The sequence below is a fragment of the Monodelphis domestica genome, chromosome 1 (genome assembly GCF_027887165.1).
Source record: "Monodelphis domestica isolate mMonDom1 chromosome 1, mMonDom1.pri, whole genome shotgun sequence".
Lineage (NCBI taxonomy): Eukaryota > Metazoa > Chordata > Mammalia > Didelphimorphia > Didelphidae > Monodelphis > Monodelphis domestica.
Window position 1 is genome coordinate 516,567,669 of NC_077227.1, and position 18,743 is coordinate 516,586,411.

Sequence of the window (18,743 nt, forward strand, 5' to 3'; positions counted from 1 at the left end):
ACAGATAGGAAAACTGAGTCTGAGAAAGGTTAAAAGTGAATTGTCCAGGGTTACAAAGTCTGTGAAGGGTCAGAAGCAGTTTGTCTCTAAGCCTCACTCTTTATGTCTTATGCTCCCATCATTGCTTCTTATTTAGAACCCTAACAATCATACACAAAAACATAATAGAGAGGTGGTGAGCTGTGTTAGTGCATAGATTACCTGGAAGAACTGGAATCAAAAATTTTAGCTTAAAAGCAAGAATCTTAAGTCTAAGAGGGTGAGAATTTTGAATGAGAATCCTGACATCACATAGGTAATATAGGGGGTCAGGGAAAAGATAAAATGAGAACACTGTTAGTTAAAGAGGTTGGGGAAGAGCCTTTTCATCCAGGTAGAAAGGGAAGGCTACAATATTATAAAAGGAAAGTTGGCCTTAGGAGGGGAAGTGACTTGCCAAGATCAAATAGCTAATTAAGTGGAAGAGGTGGGGTTCAAACCCAGGTATTCTAACATGGAGACTAATGCTCATTCTTTAAAAAAAAAAAACAAAAAAAACCTCATACTTTTTGTCTTAGGATCAATAATACGTATCAGTTCCAAGGCAGAAGAGTGGAAAGGGCTAGGCAATGGGAGTCAAATGACTTGCTCAGGATTATATAGTTGGAGGTATCTGAGATGAGATTTGAACCCAGGTTCCCATTTCCTGGCCTGGCTTTCTATCCACTGAGCCACCTAGATGCCCAATACTCTTTCCATTATAGCAAGCAGTTCTCAGACTTTTTGGTCTTATGACCCACTCACTCTTAAAAACTATAAAGGACAGGGCCGGTAGGTAACACAGTAGCTAGGGGGCCAGGTTTGGAGTCAGGAGAGCCCGGGTTCAGATCTGGTCTCAGACATGTCCCAGCTGTGTGTGCCTCTGGACAAGTCACTTAATCCTGTTTGTAGTTGTTACTAAGATAGAAAGCAAGGGTTTAAAAAAATCTAAATCAACTATAAAGGACCTCAAAGAGCTTTTGCTTATGTGGGTTATATCCATCAATATTACTGTTTTGGAAGTTAAAATGTTTTATTATCATTACGAATAGTTTTGATCTTGCACACCCTTTGAAAGAGGTCCCAGGAGCCGCACTTTGAAAATGACCATACTATAATATGGTGCCTCTAAAGGGCCAGAACTAGGAATGATGACCTCAAAATTGCCAAGAGGACAATTTAGGCTCAATTTGTGGAAAAACTGCTCAATACTTAGAGCCATCCAACAGCAGACTGGACTGCTTCCAGAGTGGGTAGGTGCCACCTCCCTGGGAAACTTCAGGCAGAAGTTGGAGGATCACTTCTTTGGCTATATCAGAGTGAAGATTCTTTCAGGAAAAGGTTGGGCTAGAGCGGTGCTGGGAATGGACAATAGATGTGAAGTTGACCTAGAGCTTTCATTGGCTAACCAACGTCAGGGTCAGAAGGCCGGTACTCATTTCATGGCCTCAATTTGGATGTAAGACTTTTTTTTTTAAACCCTTACCTTCTGTCTTAGAATCAATACTAAGTATCAGTTCCAAGGCAGAAGAGTGGTAAGGGTGAGGCAATGAAGGTTAAATGACTTGCCCAAGGTCACACGGCTAGGAAGGGTCTGAGGTCACCTTGGAACCCAGGATCTCCCTTCTCTAGGCCTGGCACTCTAGTCATTAAGCCACCTAGCTTCCCCCATGTAAAGTTTCTGGCTTTGGAGACTCCCTATAGCCTCCAGCCACTGTTGCCAACATTGCCAGGTTTAGTATTGCTTGCAAATAGTGTGGAGGTCTTTCTCTACCCGACTTGGGAATTTCAGGTTGAGCCTCTCATCAGTTTTAATTTGTCCATTCAATGTGTACTTTGAGTTTGCCTGTCTTGGGAGGAGTGGGCAAACATTCACATGACTAAAAATACAAATTATATACCAATTAGTTTCATGGGATATAGGAAGTTTGTGAGGTAGAGATGCTAAAGGAAAACTGAGTTTAAGTTATGAGATCTGGGCTTGCAAGATGATTTGGGGTTTCTGCAATGTGTTATGAACAAAACTGACTTCTTATCCCCGTGTCTTGCAGAAATGGCCAATGAGATCTCGCCTCTACGCTGGAGCCTTGGGGCCATCCGGCCTTGACCCTTCTACTACCGGCGCTCCTGGCCAGAGAATGTGGGAATCGGCAGTCAATCCTCAAGTCCCTGGAGAGGTGGAATTTATTCCTCCCAAGCCAGTCTCACCAACTTGTAGCAGCAAATAACTTCATCTGCTTCCCCTGTGCCTGGGCCCTTAATTTAGTAAGGGGCCAGTTCCCTCAATCTGGTCGCACTTATCCCTTTTATGACTTTCTAGCCTATTGGTCCATTGTAGGGTCTGCTTTCAGAATCTCTAGTACACATACATCCCTTTTGAGGAAAACAATTTTGAAGCCTAGGAAGCTGGCAGAGAAAGGTATTTTTTGACTGAGGGGCAACAGGGCAGATGGAAAGTACAAGGACCAGGACTTGGTTCTTTGAAATAAATCTTTATGGTGACTCAGTTACCATTGTTGGATGTGACAGCTCTAGATTCCTGTCACTGAGTTGGATTGATATATTCTCTTTAAACCATCTTTCCCTCTTGCCTCTCTTACAAAGATCTTTTGAATTAATTAACAATGTGGAGTTTGAGAATAGCCAGCCCAGCCAAGGGCAAAAGTAAAGGGGATTTGGATGGCAGAGATAGTGGGGCATTTAGCACCTTGGGGAATTGAGGAGAGGATGTTCCATTCCCAACATGAATTGCTAAATTGTACAGGAACTAGGCACGGTCTCTTGGCCCAAGGACCAAATAAGTATCACTGGGAATTACAGAAATGGACTCGGGGTCTAGGTGGTCTTGATTTAAACCAAGTCCAAGATGACTAGATAGCCTTTGTTGGGCAAGACATTCATGGATTCACACTTCTTATCCTTCCTGAAAAGTGCCCCAAGTGCCCTTTTTTTTGATGTTCCTTACTGGGCCCTGCTGCTTTCCTTCTTCAATTCCTTTTCCTTCTTCAGCAAGTCATATTTATATGTAAACAAACGCCCAGCTCTTACATTTTGAATTTCCAGGGAAAAGTCCCAGCTGTCTTCTCTATCTACTTCAGTATTGCCAGATCCTAAATCCAAAGCTGGAAGGATCCTCAGGCTGTAACTCTCACATTTTTTAATAGAAGAAATTGAGCATCAGGGAGGTTGTGACCTGTTGAAGGTATGTGCATCTAAGACAGGATTTGAACCCCAGGAGTCTGTGTCCTGTGAATCTAGAGCCAGTTCTCTACCATACATGCTACTCCCACCCAACCCTCCCAAGATTAGATTTGCTTTGCCTCCCACAGTTAGGCCTCTGGGAAACAAGGCACCCTTCTAACAGGATGAACACTGATCTCTTCAGGTTCATACTGACCTGTATTGGTATATCTGAAACATGGTCACTATAACCAAGGTCTCTGTCCTAAAGAAAGAGGGAGTGGAGCCCAAAGCCCAGAGTGAGGCAGCAGAGAATCTATACTAGCCCTTGGCCTAAAACTTTGTATCAAAGGGTCTGATTGGGGCATGGAGATGGGGAGATGTAGGAAGAGAGATTTTAGTCTCCTCCCAACTTGTCCTTACATAGAAGCCATTCCAGAGTCCTGAGAATACCGAGGAATTTTTTTTTTCAGTACTCAAGACATTAAGTGATCATAACCCTGGATTTTAGGGTGAAGTTGCTGAGCTACAAGTTTGGGGGTTTGGGACACAGAAGAGAATGAGGCTGGAGGAAAAAGATCAAATTGAGGTGGGGTGGAATAGAGAACAGGGAAGGTCTGAGATCTGGGGCTGCCCAGGATGTGGAGGAGCAGTTGAGACATGGCTGGAAGCCATGAGAAGGAGGCCTCAGCCAAGGCTGAACTCATAAATCTGCTTGGGACCAGGCTATGGGGAACTTGGATGGAGTTGCTTCTCAGGCAGCTGCACTGGGGGTGGGGAGGAGTTGGGGGCTGTGGAGCGTCCAGGTGTGGGAGGAGGGTGTGAGCACAGTGTTCCTCACTCCAAGACCATAAAAGTCCAGCTCAAATGTTCTATTTTTAAAAGCTGAATAGCAATGATGTCTTCTTCACTGGGCTGAGGTGGCACTGGCCAGTGTGAGGGGGGGAAGAGGGGTGTTGTGAAGAAGAAAGGAGTCTGGGAGTATACACTTCAAGGATGAAGAACAAGGGGGCAACCTTTCTAGGGAATAACAGAAGGATTAGAATCAGCTAGTGTAGGGTGGGGTAGGGAAGACTGCTCATCTGCCTACTTCTCCCTCTACCTTCTGGGTAAATATTTCTTCCTGCTCCAAGCCTCGAGAGGCATGGGCTCCTTTAAGATAACATCACGTTTTACACTGTTTTCCATTGGAGGGAAGTCAGAGCTGGTAGGGTGATGGAGGGAGAACACTGGCTTTGCTCCCACACAGTACTTCAGGACCTAATTAGGATACTCCCCTTTGGGGCCCCAAAACTCTCCTTGGTGCTCAGGAATGGCCCTATAAGTCTCATCACAGGTCCCTTCAAGTTCAGCTTACCCCCATAAGTTCCTACTTACCACAGCAAGGAAGGCCTGGCCATAGCTGACAACAGAGGGGAAGAGTATGTGAAAAGAAGCTGGACAATGAAGAAGCATGGGCAAAGAGTTTCCTAGTGACTGCTTCTCAAGAAAAAAAGTTTTCCAGATCAAATTCCCATTGACTCAGATTTGGGGTCCAGGGTAAACGGGCAAAACAAGACCTGAGGGGGACACTACAATCATAAAGAGATGTGCCTTCAGGGTAAGCACAGGTCAGCTACAATAAAGAGGAAACTAGTTGAGTCCACTTAAAAGAACTGTATTTCCCAGGGCAAGTGGGTACATGAAGAAGCCTCCAAAAGAGGCAGAACATTCAGGTAGGATGACAGAGCAGTTGATAATCAGGAAACAAGAGGTATAAGCCCCAAATCAGAGGGCAGGAGTTAGCCACCAGCCTGGTCAGTGCACTTTGCTTTTGCTTCTGATGATCAGAGCCTGCCCTATCACTACTCGCTCCTGTAGAGTGTGCTAGAAACTTCCTCTCATTCCAACAGGGCCTAATAAACCTTTTAGCAAAGCAGGAAGGTCTTCCACTAGTGGGAGCTCCTGGAGACCACAGCTTTTCTTGACCTCTGGAGAACTCTCTGTCTTGTGCAGACTATGCTTAAGTTGGGGCTTTAGGTCATTAGCAACTTGACAACAAGGTCCTGTGTTGGTGGGGTGGGGGGTGGGAAATAGAGGGTCTTAAGTTAAACCAGTCTCCAACAAGTTCTCTTTTAATCTCCCTGAAGAAGGCCTTCTTCCCTGGGGATACTGTATTGTCTCCTCTTATATTTTAGATGTTTTTCTGCTAAGGGCATGAAGAAGGGCCAACAATAATGAGAAATAACAAGATGGTCGGTAACTGGAAATCATGGCACCAGCTATCCTATAGGGTGCATCATGTAGTAAGATAGATGGTCCTTTGGCACTCAGACATCCCCACTGGAATGGATACAGGACTGCTCTTGGTCTGCAGGAGAAAGGGGTTGATGTGTTTGCCTCATGAGTAGAGGGTGAATCAGAGACAGTGGATTCTGTTCTGTTCCCATGTCACAGTGATGTCTCCTGCAGTATGAAGGTATGACCATGGTCCCCTTGGATGTGGCCTTGCTCAGGCATTACCACCACTTCCTCTTCCCCATAGCTAGTCAGCATTCCATTCCTCATCTTCTCTGGTACTGTATCTGTCTCATAGGAGAGGTCCTGGAGATAAAACAGGTGTGGAATAGTTGGGGTGCTAGAATTAGAAAGGGGAGAAAAAGGCCCTGGGAAGGGGTCCATTCTCATTTTGTACATGTGGAAAAATGCAAGAGATGAATGTTGTCTCTAAACTGGGGAGCAAGGGATATGGCTTAAGGCAGGAATCTTCCATAAGGTCTTTAAAAGGAAGCTCTCATGCTTGTCAGAAAAGGAAAAGTGGGGAAAAGAAAAAAAAGGCAAGGTAAGCAAATGGACATAGTTGAAAGGTGAAGACATAGGAGAGGATACAGAAAGAACAAATATAGGAGGATATTTAAGACTATATATATTACTTGGTTATAACCCTGACAGGGCAGGCGGTTCCGACAGGAGATGGGCAGGAGGGCAAATAGTCGTGGCAGCACTGGATAAATTGTCCGAGGGTTTGGGGGCTGGCCCCTTGTTCCACCTAAAGGCCAAAGATCCTAATTAGTCTCCCCTAGGCCCTCACTTTCTCCAGTCCCAAAGCAATTACTTCTTTACCAGTATTCTACCTATTCCAATACCTTCACAGATCTTAAATAAAAAAACCTGATTGGTGAGAGAAATAAGGCCAGCTCTCCCTGCTCCCAAGCCAAGTATTTTCTTCCAAAATCACTTAAGACCATCCAATATTTTCCAAAACCTCCTCTCACCGCTATTTCCTACTGTCCCCCATCAATTTCCATCTGTCCCCAACTTGGTTCCTCCTTACCAGTGAGAAGACTGACAAGCAGTCCCATGATGATGACTGTGGTTGAACTATGTGCACTATACCATAAATAGGACAGGTTATAGAACCGTTGTATTCCTGTGGGCCTGAGGAAAGAAGGAGGAGAAGGGGGCGCCAGTTTGGAGGCATCACAACATTCACTTTGAAAGCACTATTTCTAGGTCTACTCTAGGATGGCCCCAGTGATCAATGACCTCTCCCCACAATACCACCCCACCTGGGAAGCAGCCCCTACTCACTGGGATACTGTGAAGGGCATCAGTGTGGTCACAGTGACAATTGTCATGTTTCTATAAGAGGGCAAGCCAGTGCCATTGGGCGGTGGAACCACTATCTTCGAGGTCATGTTGCTCACCATATTCCCGATGCCAATCCAGAAGGCCATGATGAGTCCAGCCAGTAGACCCAACACTGCACCCTATGTCACATACTTCCACTTAGAATTCAGGGGTTCCATTCATCTCTCCCCAGCACATGGTCCCTCCCCCTACCCACTGCCAAAACAGAGGCCCTGACTTATTCTTCTGGTCCCTCCTTGACCCTTCCTTGGGGCTACCTTTCTATCTGGCTGATGGGCACTTACAGTTGAATTGGCACAAGGAAAGAAAATGCCAAGACAGAATAATCCAAGCAGAGGTCCCCCAATCATCCCAAAGATGCTTATTGCTGCCTGGGGAGGAAAGCATTGAACAAATAAGTGTAGCACAAATACTTAGTAGCCTCATAGGTGTCTGGGCATGGATCACTTCCTATCCATTCAAAACTTCCTAGATTTAGAGTTTCTCCCAGTCACTTCACATAGGGTGAAGTAAGGACTAGAGGGGTCAGAGGAAATGACCAGTCACCATGTCTGGACTCTTTTCCATGGATATAAGCTTTTAAGCTCACAGTTATGGGGTTTAAGAGCTTATCCAATTCACTCAATTTACAGATAAAAATGAAGGTTAAATATTGGAGTTGCCAGAAGAACTTGCTTCATCAGTCTAAATGGGCCTGGCTGTCTCACAAGTGAGCATAGGCCACTAAGCAGGAATATATGAAAGTCATTCCCAACTATGGGAAGCCAATTGTCTTGTGTTCTACCCTCTCCCCACCTCCTTAAACAAACCCTACCTGCTCTTTCCCATTATATCCTCACCTGCAGCACGGGTCCCATTAAGGAGGAGACATAGGCCATTCCCAGACATATTAGACCATAGGCTACAGCTAGGGAAGGAGAAAGGAAGAAGACAAAGAGATGAATCCTAATATGGAAGGAAGAAGCAGAACTAGTCTACCTTTTCCTACCTCCTTTTGTTTTTATTTAGTTAGTTATTTTAAACCCTTACCTTCTACAAGGGCTAGGTAAACAGTGTTAAATGACTTGCCCAGTCACAAAACTGGGAAGCACCTAAAGTCACATTTGAACTCACTCAGTTCCTCCTAACTCCCTTTCTCTTCCCTACCTCCCTTAAAATTTATGCCTCTCCTAGACAGTCCCAGTAGCCTCTTTATTTACCTTCCCAGGGGAACTGGGAGCTTTTCCTGCTCACCAACACGAGAGAGACTTTATATTCTAAGCACTGAATGAACAATGTATTTAATCTTCTAGGCAGAAGACTCAGCTCAGTATGGGCTAAGAACAAGTACTTAAAATCTAAATCACAATAATTATGAGTTTTTGTTGTTCTGTTTTTTCAGTCATGTCCAATGGGGTCTTTGTGATCCCATTTGAGGTTTTATTGGCAAAGATACTGGAATCATTTGCCATTTCCTTCTCCAGCTCATTTGACAGATGAATAAACTGAGGCAAACAGGGTTAAGTGATTTGCCTAGGGTCCCACAGTGTCTGAGGCCAGATTTGAACTCAGAAATATGAGTCTTCCTAATTCCAAGTCTGGCTCACTATCCACTGTGCCACCTTGCTGTACAATTATGAGTTGGAAGTGAAAAGTTCAAAAAGGTTAATTCAATTTAATTCAACAAGTATTTATTAATCCTTTACTATGTGTCAGAAGCTGGGGCTACAAAGACAAAGAACCTCAGCCCTTGTCTTCTTGCTCTCAAGAAGTTTATGTGCCATTGGGGCAAAGGGATACAGAAACAAAGGGGTTTACCAAGGCCTTTGGAAATCAAGGTGGCCCGCTCCTCTGAGATTTCAGGGAAGTGGGGCCGGATCAGATCTTCTATGGTGACTGTTGCAAGTGAATTAAAAGCTGAGGAGATTGTGCTGAAAAGTAAAATGAAGATGGAGGTTTGCTCTGGCTCCAAGGCTAAGCAGGAGGTTTTTGCACAAAGTGGCCCCACTGACTGTAGTGCATGGGGCTTGGACAAGGTTGTGGAGATGTTCCTGGAGAGCTGTCACCACAGTCATCAGCCTAAACAGCCTTCTGATAATGGGTTAGGGAAATACCAACATTTAATCTTCTTTGTGGGTGGCAGAGCTCAAGAATGAATTCTATTCATGGGTCTTAATTTCAGGGAATGAATTGGTAAAACAGGAAAAAGAAATCCATGAAAAAAGAGGGGACACCTTCTGGAAGGCAGTCTTCCTGTTTGGTCTGCATGGACCACAAAGCTTTTGTAAATTCTGAAGAATGCAAATAAAGCCAGTCTGCAAAGTGCTTTACTGGCATTCCTTCTCAGGGCAAGCAGGGCCATGTTTTCCAACCTTCAGGACCCCAGAAGGAGGGCTGAGGAGCAACATCACTAATTCTATAGGGGAAATCAGCCAAAGACCATACCTGAGAGAACCACTGAAGAGACAGGCAACAAAGAGCCCAGGCAAGCCTGGAAGCCCCCCCAGGATGTCCATCACAAAGTGTAGGACCATCTGTGGACAAAGCAATGCATTCAATGGTCGAACAGGGACTGTGATGGGCCAAACATTCTCAATCCTGGAATGCAGCAGGATTAGAGAAAGCTTGAAAATGTGTGTGGGTGTTCCTTAGGGGCTACTAGTCAGCCGTGAGATATAGGAATACAGCCTATATCAGTGTTTCACCAGAGAAGGCCTTAATAGTATGGCCAGGAGGAAGGAGCTCTACCATTAAGCTCCTGGTCTTGCTCTTCTAGGTGGTAAGGGAGACACTAAAATGATCAAATGCCTGCTCTCATAGAGGGTTGGAGGGGAGCTGGAACAATACCTGGCACATAACAAGCACTCAAGTGTATACACTATTCATCCAGCAACAGCGTTAAGAGAAAGTGTCCCGGATTTGTAATCAAAAGTCCTGTGTCTGAATCCCAGGTTCTGTTACTTCCAGACCATGTGACCTTGAGCAAGTTACTTAACCTCAAATGCCTTATCTGTGCTAGGGATACAAAGACAAATGAAAAAGTCCCTGCCCTCAAGCAACATTCTATCTCCACGAAGAGTGCTTTGTAAATGTGAATGTGCTATGTTACTGTTCCTATGGGAGGCTCACCTGGTCAGAGGAGATCTGAGCTTGTTCTGGACTCAGGGGGTAGTCGAGGTAATAGACAAACATGACAAGACCAATGAGGGAGCCAATGCAAAGTGTCACCTGCTGGCAGGGGAATACGGCATAGCAGGAACTGCAAGAGAAGCCCAGGGGTGTGGGTAGGGATATATGTCACAGAGGGCCAGAGTGCCCAGGAGAGCCCCAGAACAGAGAGCCCACAGTTCTGGTATAGGGCTGTCATCACAAGGACAACCATTCCAACAGACTCACTTAGAATCCCCCTGCTGCTCATTTCTCCCTTTTCCTTTCAACTCACAGAATAGCAGCTCTTTCGGTGTGGGAGCTGAGGTAGCGCTGCACCTGGGCCTGGTTTACTCCATATAAGGAAAGCATCATAAATATCCCCCCGATAGCTAGCGTCCAGAAGGTGTGCCGCACAAATGGGTCTGGATTCAGGCTGCAAAAAAGTGACTAGTCACTTGTTGATGGATTCCTGCCCTCCTTTTGAGAATGTGACAGAGGGAGAGCAAGACTGGGGCCAAACCGGGGAGGCATTGAAGGAAGACATCCAAAGTCTAAACACTAGACAAGAGATGGATGTGCTAAGGGGAAAAGTCCCAGAAGGCTGTGAAAAGTGAACGTTTCAAATAAATAAACCCTTCTGTTTCTCCCCCAAACTCCTAGGGACAATAGGGATGACCCTGTGACCACATCATACTTTACTCCTCACATAAAACCCTGGCTCCACATATATTTAAAATACCCCAAAGAGGAGGGCAGTTGGGTAGCTCAGTGGATTGAGAACCAGGCCTAGAGATGGGAGGTCCTTGGTTCAAATATGACCTCAGACACTTCCCAGCTATGTGACCCTGGACAAGTCACTTAACCCCCATTGCCTAGCCCTTACCACTTTTCTGCCTTGGAACCAATACATAATATTGATTCCAAGATAGAAGATGAGGGTTTAAATTTAAAAAAAAAAATGCCCCAAGGCTCTTCCCTCTTCAATGATCAGGTTTCTTCTTGTTTCTGCATTCCACCAGTGCTTAGAGAGGCTACCTCTGGATATGGCTCTGAGGTCAAGTTCCAGGCATGGGTCAGAGTTCTTATACGCTATAGCTTCATTGCTGGGAGTAGGGGAGTACTCACTCAATCCCAGAGATACGGCCATGCTGTGAAGCCACATCCCAAACACGCCCCAAGCCGCCCACCTTGGCAGCCCCAACAATGACAATGGCTATCTGTCCCAGGAACATGACCACTGTCTGGAACACATCTGTCCAAATGACTGCTTTCAGCCCACCCTGCAGAAAAAAGCAGACAGACCTTAGGTAGTTCTGCCCCCAAAAGTCTGGAATCTAGGCTCCCTGGTGTTACTCTGAGTTACTTCTACCTCTGCCACCCACTCTATGCAATCCTCCAGGGCACAGGGCACTTACCAGACTAGTATAGATAGTACAGACAATGCCTAGAGCCAGCACTGAGCCCCACAGATCAAAGCCTGTCACTGTAAGCAAATAACAAAGTAAAATCCTCACTGAGGGGGAGAGAGATGATCCTAAATACATTTTACTTTTATTAAAAATTAAAAAAAATTTTCTTACATCACCTTCATTTCTGAAATATATCCTTCTACCCCCTTTTGCCCAACTCTTGTAACAGTAAGAAAAGAAACACCTCAATACCTCTGCTCTGTACAAGTAATATGCCATACCCATTCACTTAACCCTGGCCCTTGCTGCTCTTCTGTCTGAGAACTGATACTAAGAAGGTAAGGACTTTGGAGTAAAAAAAATGCTCCATCCACAGTTCCCCCATCTCTACAATGAAAAGGGGAGATTCATTTTCTTAATTCTTTTTTAGAATCATGATTGGCTGTCATTATTGTGTTCAGTTTTTTGTTCTTTTCTCAGATAATTTAATTCAATTAAAAAACTTTTCAAATATGGACTGGTAGAGAAGAGAAAGACAGATAACCTAATGCATGTCTATCTAATGCCAAAGTGAATCACTTATTACCTTTCAAAGTACCTGAATAACACAAAAGTTTTTTTTATTAACCAACTTAGATAAAGAGTAGTGATTATGACTTGAATCCCTCATACAAAGTAGTCCAAAGGGACTGGAAAGTGACAATATTTCCCTTTCTACACTGATTCTTATTTGAAAAGCTCTAACATTCCTCCCCGCCCCCTTCTTGGGCATCCAGCCAGTCCTATATAGAGGCTATGACTCTTTACCTGCATTGAGTGCCAAGGCTGGGGCATACAGAACAACACCCATATAGATCACCTGTTGGAGGAAGGAAAGAGGAAGAGAGAAAAGGAGAGGAAGTCAGAGAGGAAATAATTAATAATGGGGGTGCCACTAGGGGCTCAGTGGACAGAGAGTCAAGCCTGGAATCGGGAAGTCATGGGTTCAAATCTGGATTCAGATACTTCCTGGGCAAGTCACTTAACCTTACTTTCCTAGCCCTTGCTGCTCTTCTGCCTTGGAACCAATACTAAGATGGAAGGTAAGAGTTTAAAAAAAAAAAAAGGGGGGGAGGGAGAGCTAGATTTCAGCTCCAGTATCCCACATTGCTCTCTTATACTCAAGTATACTTCTCTTTCCCTTATGTCTTATTCTAGCCTGTGATTTGTCCCTATAGACCCAGGTCCTGGGCTTAGGAAGGTTTCACAGTTTAAGGCAACAGCGATATAGCTATTATATGTATCTCTGTGTGTATAAGTATGTGTGAGACGCATATTCTTTGTACTAGTGGGGGCAAATGAGGGCAGGATTATGTTAATTTCCTGTGTATTCTTCTTTGTCTTATTCATTCTCTATCTTCCTTTTTTAAAAAAATTATTAATTCTCTTAAAAAAAAAAATCATGGGGCAGAAAAGTGGCTCAGTGGATAGAGAACCAGGTCTGGGGTTGGAAAGACATGGGTTCAAATCTGACCTCAGACACTTCCTAGCTGTGTGACCCTGGGCAAGTCACTTAACTTCAACTGCTTAGCCCTTAGCATTCTTCGGCCTTAGATAAAAGGTAAAGGTTTAAAAAAAAATCACTCTACTTCCCAATAACTCCACAATAACTTCCCTTGTAACAAAATACAGTTAAGTAAAACATGAATAGGTTGACCAATCTGTGAAAAATGTATGCTTCATAGCACACCTAACTTTCTATTTTTTTTCAGACTTACCATTTGAAAGATGAAGGTTAGGGTTCCACACAGTCGCACAGTCTTAGTGAAACGAAGTTCCAGGTACTAGAATATGTCAGGATGAAAAGTCATATCAAAATTTAGGTCTCCCCACCTTATCCTAAGCCCCACATCAAGGAGAATCTTATTTCCAACACGGACCAGTTAGGGAATTTTATATAATCCCATCCTAATTTTCAAGCTTTGCTCTTATGGGATAGAAAAAACTCTGGGAAAATGCTTGAAAGCCCACCACTGCTCCTATTCCACCTCCTCCCCAACCCTGTAAAGTCTCCTCTTTCTACCTACCTCATAGGCACTGGAGATATTCAGACGGTAGAAGATGGGTATGAAGATATGGGCAGGCACCAGCAGACCTATTATGTAGGAGCAGCCTAGGAACCAATACTCGGTGCCAAAACGGTAGATCTCCCCAGGGACTCCCAGGACAGCCACAGCTGACTGAAAGGTGGCAAGAAGAGATAGTGCCACAGGTAGGGAGCCCATGCTACGGTTAGCCAACAGGAACTGGCGGACTGTGTTTTGACCTCTGCCTCGACGTGCATAGTACAGCCCGATTGCAAGCGATAACACCAACAACAATATGCATACTCCATAGTCCACAAGGGTGAATTCAGGGGGGGGTTTTGCATGGTTTGCCGTTGAAAGGGCTATAGTGGATGGACTTACCCCCGAATACAAGTCTCTGATGCTCATCCCCTGTACCTGGGTATCCCTTTCAGATTCTGCAATGCTTTCTAGCCGTGCAAAGGCAAAAGATGAATTGCAACTACAACTTATTGCCCAATCACTCTCCTCACTGTTCTCCTCTTCTGCTGCGTGGCATGGTAGGAGTCAAGCTGTCAAAGAAATCAGGGAATCCTGTCAAGGAAACTTGTACCAGGTCATGGTCAGATCTTGTCTACTCTCACATCTACTCCCCATGGTGCTTCCCATGCCTAAAGCCAGACATTTCAGTCTTAGATTACAGAAGGATTTGAAAGTATACACATGTCTATATAAGAGGTTACAGAAGGATGGAGTAGGGCAGAAAGCCAACACAGGGATAGGAAAGAAGACATCAAAGCTTGGCTAGGATCTCTGCATCTGCTCAAATTCTAAGCCCTTAGAGCGTCAACACTCCAACAGTTAGACAAAAGTCAACACAGCATAGAACCAGCAATCACAGTTCACCAAGCCAGAATAGCAGTCTGGCGCCAGAACCCAGCAGGGAATAGGAATGGAAGATTGATTAACCATTACATTGCTTCAATAAGTACTTTTGGGCATAACTTCCCAAACTCTTATTGTCCTTCCTTGCATCTTTGTTGTCTCTTCCCAGTAACTTCCTGAAATAATCCCTGTGTCCTAGAAACTTTCTGCTGGGATTCTCCCAGGACTACTACAAACACTATTCTTTATATCTCCAATTGCAAACAATATGGCATCTCTTCCTCCAGACTCTCATTAGAACCATTCCCCTAGCAAAAACACAAAAAATAATTCCCCTAGCAAACAATATAGCACCTCTTCCTCCAGACTCTCACTAGAACCATTCCCCTAACAAAAACAAAGTAGAGTGCTGGAGAAGCTAAGGGGCTCAGAGCTAGAGAGGAAAAGAAGAGCCAGGGATAGAGAGAGAAAGAATAGTCAGGGGCTCAGGAAAAGAACAATGAAGACACTTACTGGGAACTGTGGTGTAGAAGAAGAGTTGGGATTGAGGGAAGGCAAATAAAACAGAAGCCTTCTTGGGTGCAGATATATACCTGGAGATGAGATCTTTCTCCTGAAGCTGAGTTTGGCTGTTAAGTGGCAAGAGTTGTCAAACTTTCTAAGTTGGAGCTCTCAATAGGGACAAAGGATCTGACTTTTAAAGTCAGCTGAGGTGGGGCCAAGGATGAGGGCGTGAGCAAATTCCTCTCTGGAAAAAGTTTCATTCTACCCTTTCATGGAATAAATCTTTAAAGTCTCAATTCTCCTGCTACCTGGGGAACAGTGAGTGACCCTTTGGTCACAGATTAAACCAGGACTAGAGAGCCTAGGAATAGGTGAATGGCAGAAGGAACACTAAGGTTTCAGGAACATTCTAGGGAGCTTAGGCTTCATGTAGGGTACCACTTGGAACTCTTGTGCTAAAGGAGACTGGGGGTAGGGGAGAAGGCAGAAGGAAAAAGTATTTCTGTAATCCCACATACTATGCCAGAGTGCTATTGACATGAGGAGTTCTGATCCCTGAAATTTTTATCTCTGCTCCATGGGAGGAAACATAAAAAAACTTAGAGAAAACAAAAGATAGTGAATACCACATATTCTGAATGTACTAAGGGAAAAATGTGTGAGATTTGATCAGAGTAATAAAGAAGGAAACAAGGACAGATATAGAGCTCTGAAGGGAAACTTGGAAGTGTTCTTGCTGCTACTCTGACCTTCTGATCTCTACTGCCAGTACCAGGGAGTGGGTAGTTAGCCATGCATGAAAAAGAATTTAGGCTTCAAGTAAAGTGGGGACTGATTAACATACCCTTTGTTCTCTGTTTTCCACAACCTAATCTTCTCCTTTAGACTTCCCTTAGGAAACAAATCAATCTGGCTTTTTTCCCCATTTGTGTCACATTTCACATCTCTTGGCAAGGCATAACTTCAACCCTGAACTGTGAACCTCCTAAAAACCAGGTGGAAGGGAACTCAGGTGTGGTGGATCTGGGGAATCACATATGCTCTGCATAATCATTAGCTCTATTCTTCTTGAATACCACTTCCCAACTGTTTCTGATTGGAACCTTCCAGTTTGACACAAAGATGTCCTTGATATTATTGCAACATTCTGTGTTTCCTCCCTCCTCCCTGGCATTATGGTGGGGAGGAGGTGACCATAACTGTGGTAAAAATTAGAGGAAAGATGGGTGATGGGGAGTTCAGTGTCCTATTAATCAGATGACTTGGAATCTAGTTCTAGCACTTCCAGTAGCTAGGTAAATTATTTCACCTCACAGGGCCTCAGTTTCCTTATATAGGAAAGGCTAGAAAATGGTGTCCTAAAAACTAGAGATGCAGATTCCTAATAGGTAGGGTTAGTTTCACAAGTAGGGAGAATAGTATTATGAAGACACAAAGGACACAATGTCCTGCTCTAAAATACTTCTCCAAGGTTTGTTACTAACTACCTGACATTCCCTTGAGGTGTAAAAAAAAAATTCAATTTCCTAGAATTTTAATATTACTCTATTACAAAAATGAACAATATGTAAATAGGTTTTGAGTGGTAATACAGGTAAAACCTAGTGGAATTTCTTGTCAACTATGGGAGAGGTGAGGGAAGAGAGGAGGGAGACAACATGAATCACATAGCCTTGGAAAACTTACATGTAGATTTGTCACTAGAATAAAATAAAGAAAATTTTAAAAAGAATTCTCTTTTAAAATTCAGATATCCCCAGTATCTTAGAAATGAATTGTGCTAAGCTACATGAAGCCTTGTTCCATGGATCTGATGCCTTTGGCAAGCAGGCAGTTTAAATGCTGACCTCTAGATTCCTATCTCCAACTATCTCTTGGACATCTCAAACTGAATGGTCCATAGACATTTTTTTTTAAACTCTTACTTTTGTCTTAAAATCATACTTGATATCAGTTCCAAGGCAGAAGAGCAGTAAGGGGTAGGCAGTGGGGAGTTAAATGACTTGCCCAGGATCACATAGGTAGGAAATGACTGAGGCCACATTTGAAGTAGAGTACTGCAGTCTCTAGGCCTGACTCTTTATCCACTAAGGCACTAAGCTGCCCCCTTCCCATAAATATCTTAGACTCAACATATCTAACACTGAAAATTTATTTTCCTTTAATCCTTCCCTTCTTCCTGACTTTACTATTACTTTTAAGTAATTACAGACTGCCTATTTGTGCCTGCCACAAATCTCCCAGTTTATCCTCCACTCAGTCAAAAAAATTATTTTAAAGGGCAGGTCTGACTATATCACTTTCCTATTCAATAAATTCCACTGGTTCCTTAATACTTCCAGGATCAAAAAATAATAGTTAACTTACTATATATCAGACCTGTGCTATGTACCTTACAATTACTATTTCATTTGATCCTCAGAGCAACATTAGGAAGCAGTTGCTATTATCCCCACTTTACAAATGAAGAAACCAATGCAAACAGAAGTTAAGCTATTTGCCCAGGGTGACACAGCTAGCAGATGTCTGAGATTGGAAATGAACTCAGGTTTTATTAACTTCAGGCCTAGCCCAATATTCATTGGACAACCTACCTGCCCTCAAATCTCGTTTGGCTTTTAAAGCCAGTCTATGTAGTCCCTTCCTATCTTTCCAGTCTTCTTAGAAGTACCTTACTCCCCATTTCTATGAATTCTTTGATCTAGTAACAATGAATTCTTTGCTGTTCCTTGAATAAGCTTGCCATCTCCTGACTGTTTTTTCATTGGCTATCTTCTCTACCTGGAATTCTCTCTCCTCATCTCCCATCTCCAGGCTTTCCTTCAAGTCTCAGCTAAATCCCATTTTCTGCAAAAAACCTTTTTTACTACTTGCCTTCTTAAAGCAAGGCCCCCCCCTCTGTGATGATCAAGTTTATCCTCTACAGAACGTGTTTAGACACTGTTGTTTTCATTCTATTGTGAGTTCCATGAGTAAGGAATATTTTTTTTGCTTTTCTTTATATCTCAATGCTTAGCACAAGTAAGTGCTTAATAAATAAATGCTCCTTGACTGAAAGTCAAATAAAACATATTAATTTTGCCAAATGCCCTACTACTCCTTTCTGAGAAAGAACTGTCAAAAACCCTGTGAAAGTGCAGTGCCTTCATGTTCCCCTTGCTACAACCCCATCTCCCTAGAATAGCCCCCTCCCTATTCTTTTACAGGTTTGAAAGCTGGCCATACATTAGAAAACAACTAATTCAACCCCCTCGTTTTACAAAAGAAACAAAAGTCCAAAGAGAATTGGTTTGCCCAAGGTCACAAAAACAGCAAAGCTAGGAATACAGTCCAGGCCACAACTTGAAATGCGTGCGGTGTCCCCAGTCCCCTTACCTCCTCTGCTTAGGCCAATGTTAAGAAGTCCCCTCCATCTCTTTCCAGCTCCTCATCATTAACTTTTCTGTGATTAAAGAAAGGACAGATGTAGGCATCAAATGATCTTCTCTTGTCCTTTACCTGGCTTCTCCTCTGTTCTTTTCAGTACAGCTGTTTTCCTTTCTATCTCCCTCCATTCCACCCTCGTTATCTCCTCTCCCTACTTATTATCTATTGCTCACCATCCGCCCACCCCTTCATTTTCCCTCCCTTCCTTCTTCCCCTCAGAGTCTTTAGGTGAGGGCAGCCCTCTCTCCCCGACAGGTACAAAGACCTCGGATTCTGCAAAAAAGAATCCTTCCCTACCTCATCTTAAGGTTGGGATACTGGGTCAGTCTTTCCTTTCTTACTTCCTCCCCCTCCACTGCTTACCTCTGTCCTGCACACTCTTTACTTCCTTGCTTCCGAGTCATAATGGTTCTCTTCTACTTGGAGTACCTCTCCGGACCCGCCTCCACCCCAGCCCAGGTTGCCCCACTGGCGGACACCCCCTGCGTAGGCACCACCGCCTCCAACACACGTGGGT

General features: G+C 43.9%; 2 protein-coding genes across 6 annotated transcripts in view; one reads left to right on the plus strand and one right to left on the minus strand.

Moving 5' to 3' along the window:
- TCF23 (transcription factor 23) overlaps positions 1–8,185 on the plus strand; it is a 67,129-nt gene extending 58,944 nt beyond the window's left edge. The window contains exon 3 of the mRNA XM_001380350.4: positions 2,070–8,185. Coding sequence (XP_001380387.1) covers positions 2,070–2,246 — 177 coding nt within the window. The 3' untranslated portion in view covers positions 2,247–8,185. The remainder of the gene's footprint in view (positions 1–2,069) is intronic.
- Positions 4,840–18,728, minus strand: SLC5A6 (solute carrier family 5 member 6). Of its 5 annotated transcripts, XM_056813172.1 has the most exons (18): positions 18,590–18,728; positions 18,176–18,242; positions 13,814–13,983; positions 13,433–13,585; positions 13,124–13,189; positions 12,174–12,225; positions 11,373–11,440; positions 11,083–11,237; positions 10,250–10,390; positions 9,937–10,066; positions 9,253–9,341; positions 8,626–8,738; positions 7,668–7,735; positions 7,113–7,199; positions 6,769–6,947; positions 6,512–6,615; positions 6,111–6,226; positions 4,840–5,781 (listed from the first exon to the last, which is right to left on the minus strand). In XM_056813172.1, exons 3-18 carry the CDS (start codon positions 13,838–13,840, stop codon positions 5,629–5,631), a joined length of 1,701 nt encoding a protein of 566 aa, XP_056669150.1. In that variant the 5' UTR covers positions 13,841–13,983; positions 18,176–18,242; positions 18,590–18,728; the 3' UTR covers positions 4,840–5,628. The 5 variants fall into 5 exon arrangements, with proteins under 5 accessions (XP_056669150.1, XP_056669151.1, XP_056669147.1 ...); XM_056813173.1 differs by lacking the exon at positions 10,250–10,390; XM_056813169.1 differs by having other exon boundaries at positions 13,433–13,983.
- Between the last annotated feature and the right edge of the window lie 15 nt (positions 18,729–18,743).

Excerpts from the sequence above, each read along its gene's own strand:
- SLC5A6 (XM_056813169.1), bottom strand. The coding sequence starts at position 13,840 with ATGAGCATCAGAGACTTGTATTCGGGGGTAAGTCCATCCACTATAGCC. Across the intron at positions 12,226-13,123 it reads TAACCTTCATCTTTCAAATG|GTGATCTATATGGGTGTTGT; the intron begins GTAAGTCTGAAA and ends TTCCTCCAACAG. Across the intron at positions 6,616-6,768 it reads ATGCCCTTCACAGTATCCCA|GCCCACAGGAATACAACGGT; the intron begins GTGAGTAGGGGC and ends TTCTTTCCTCAG.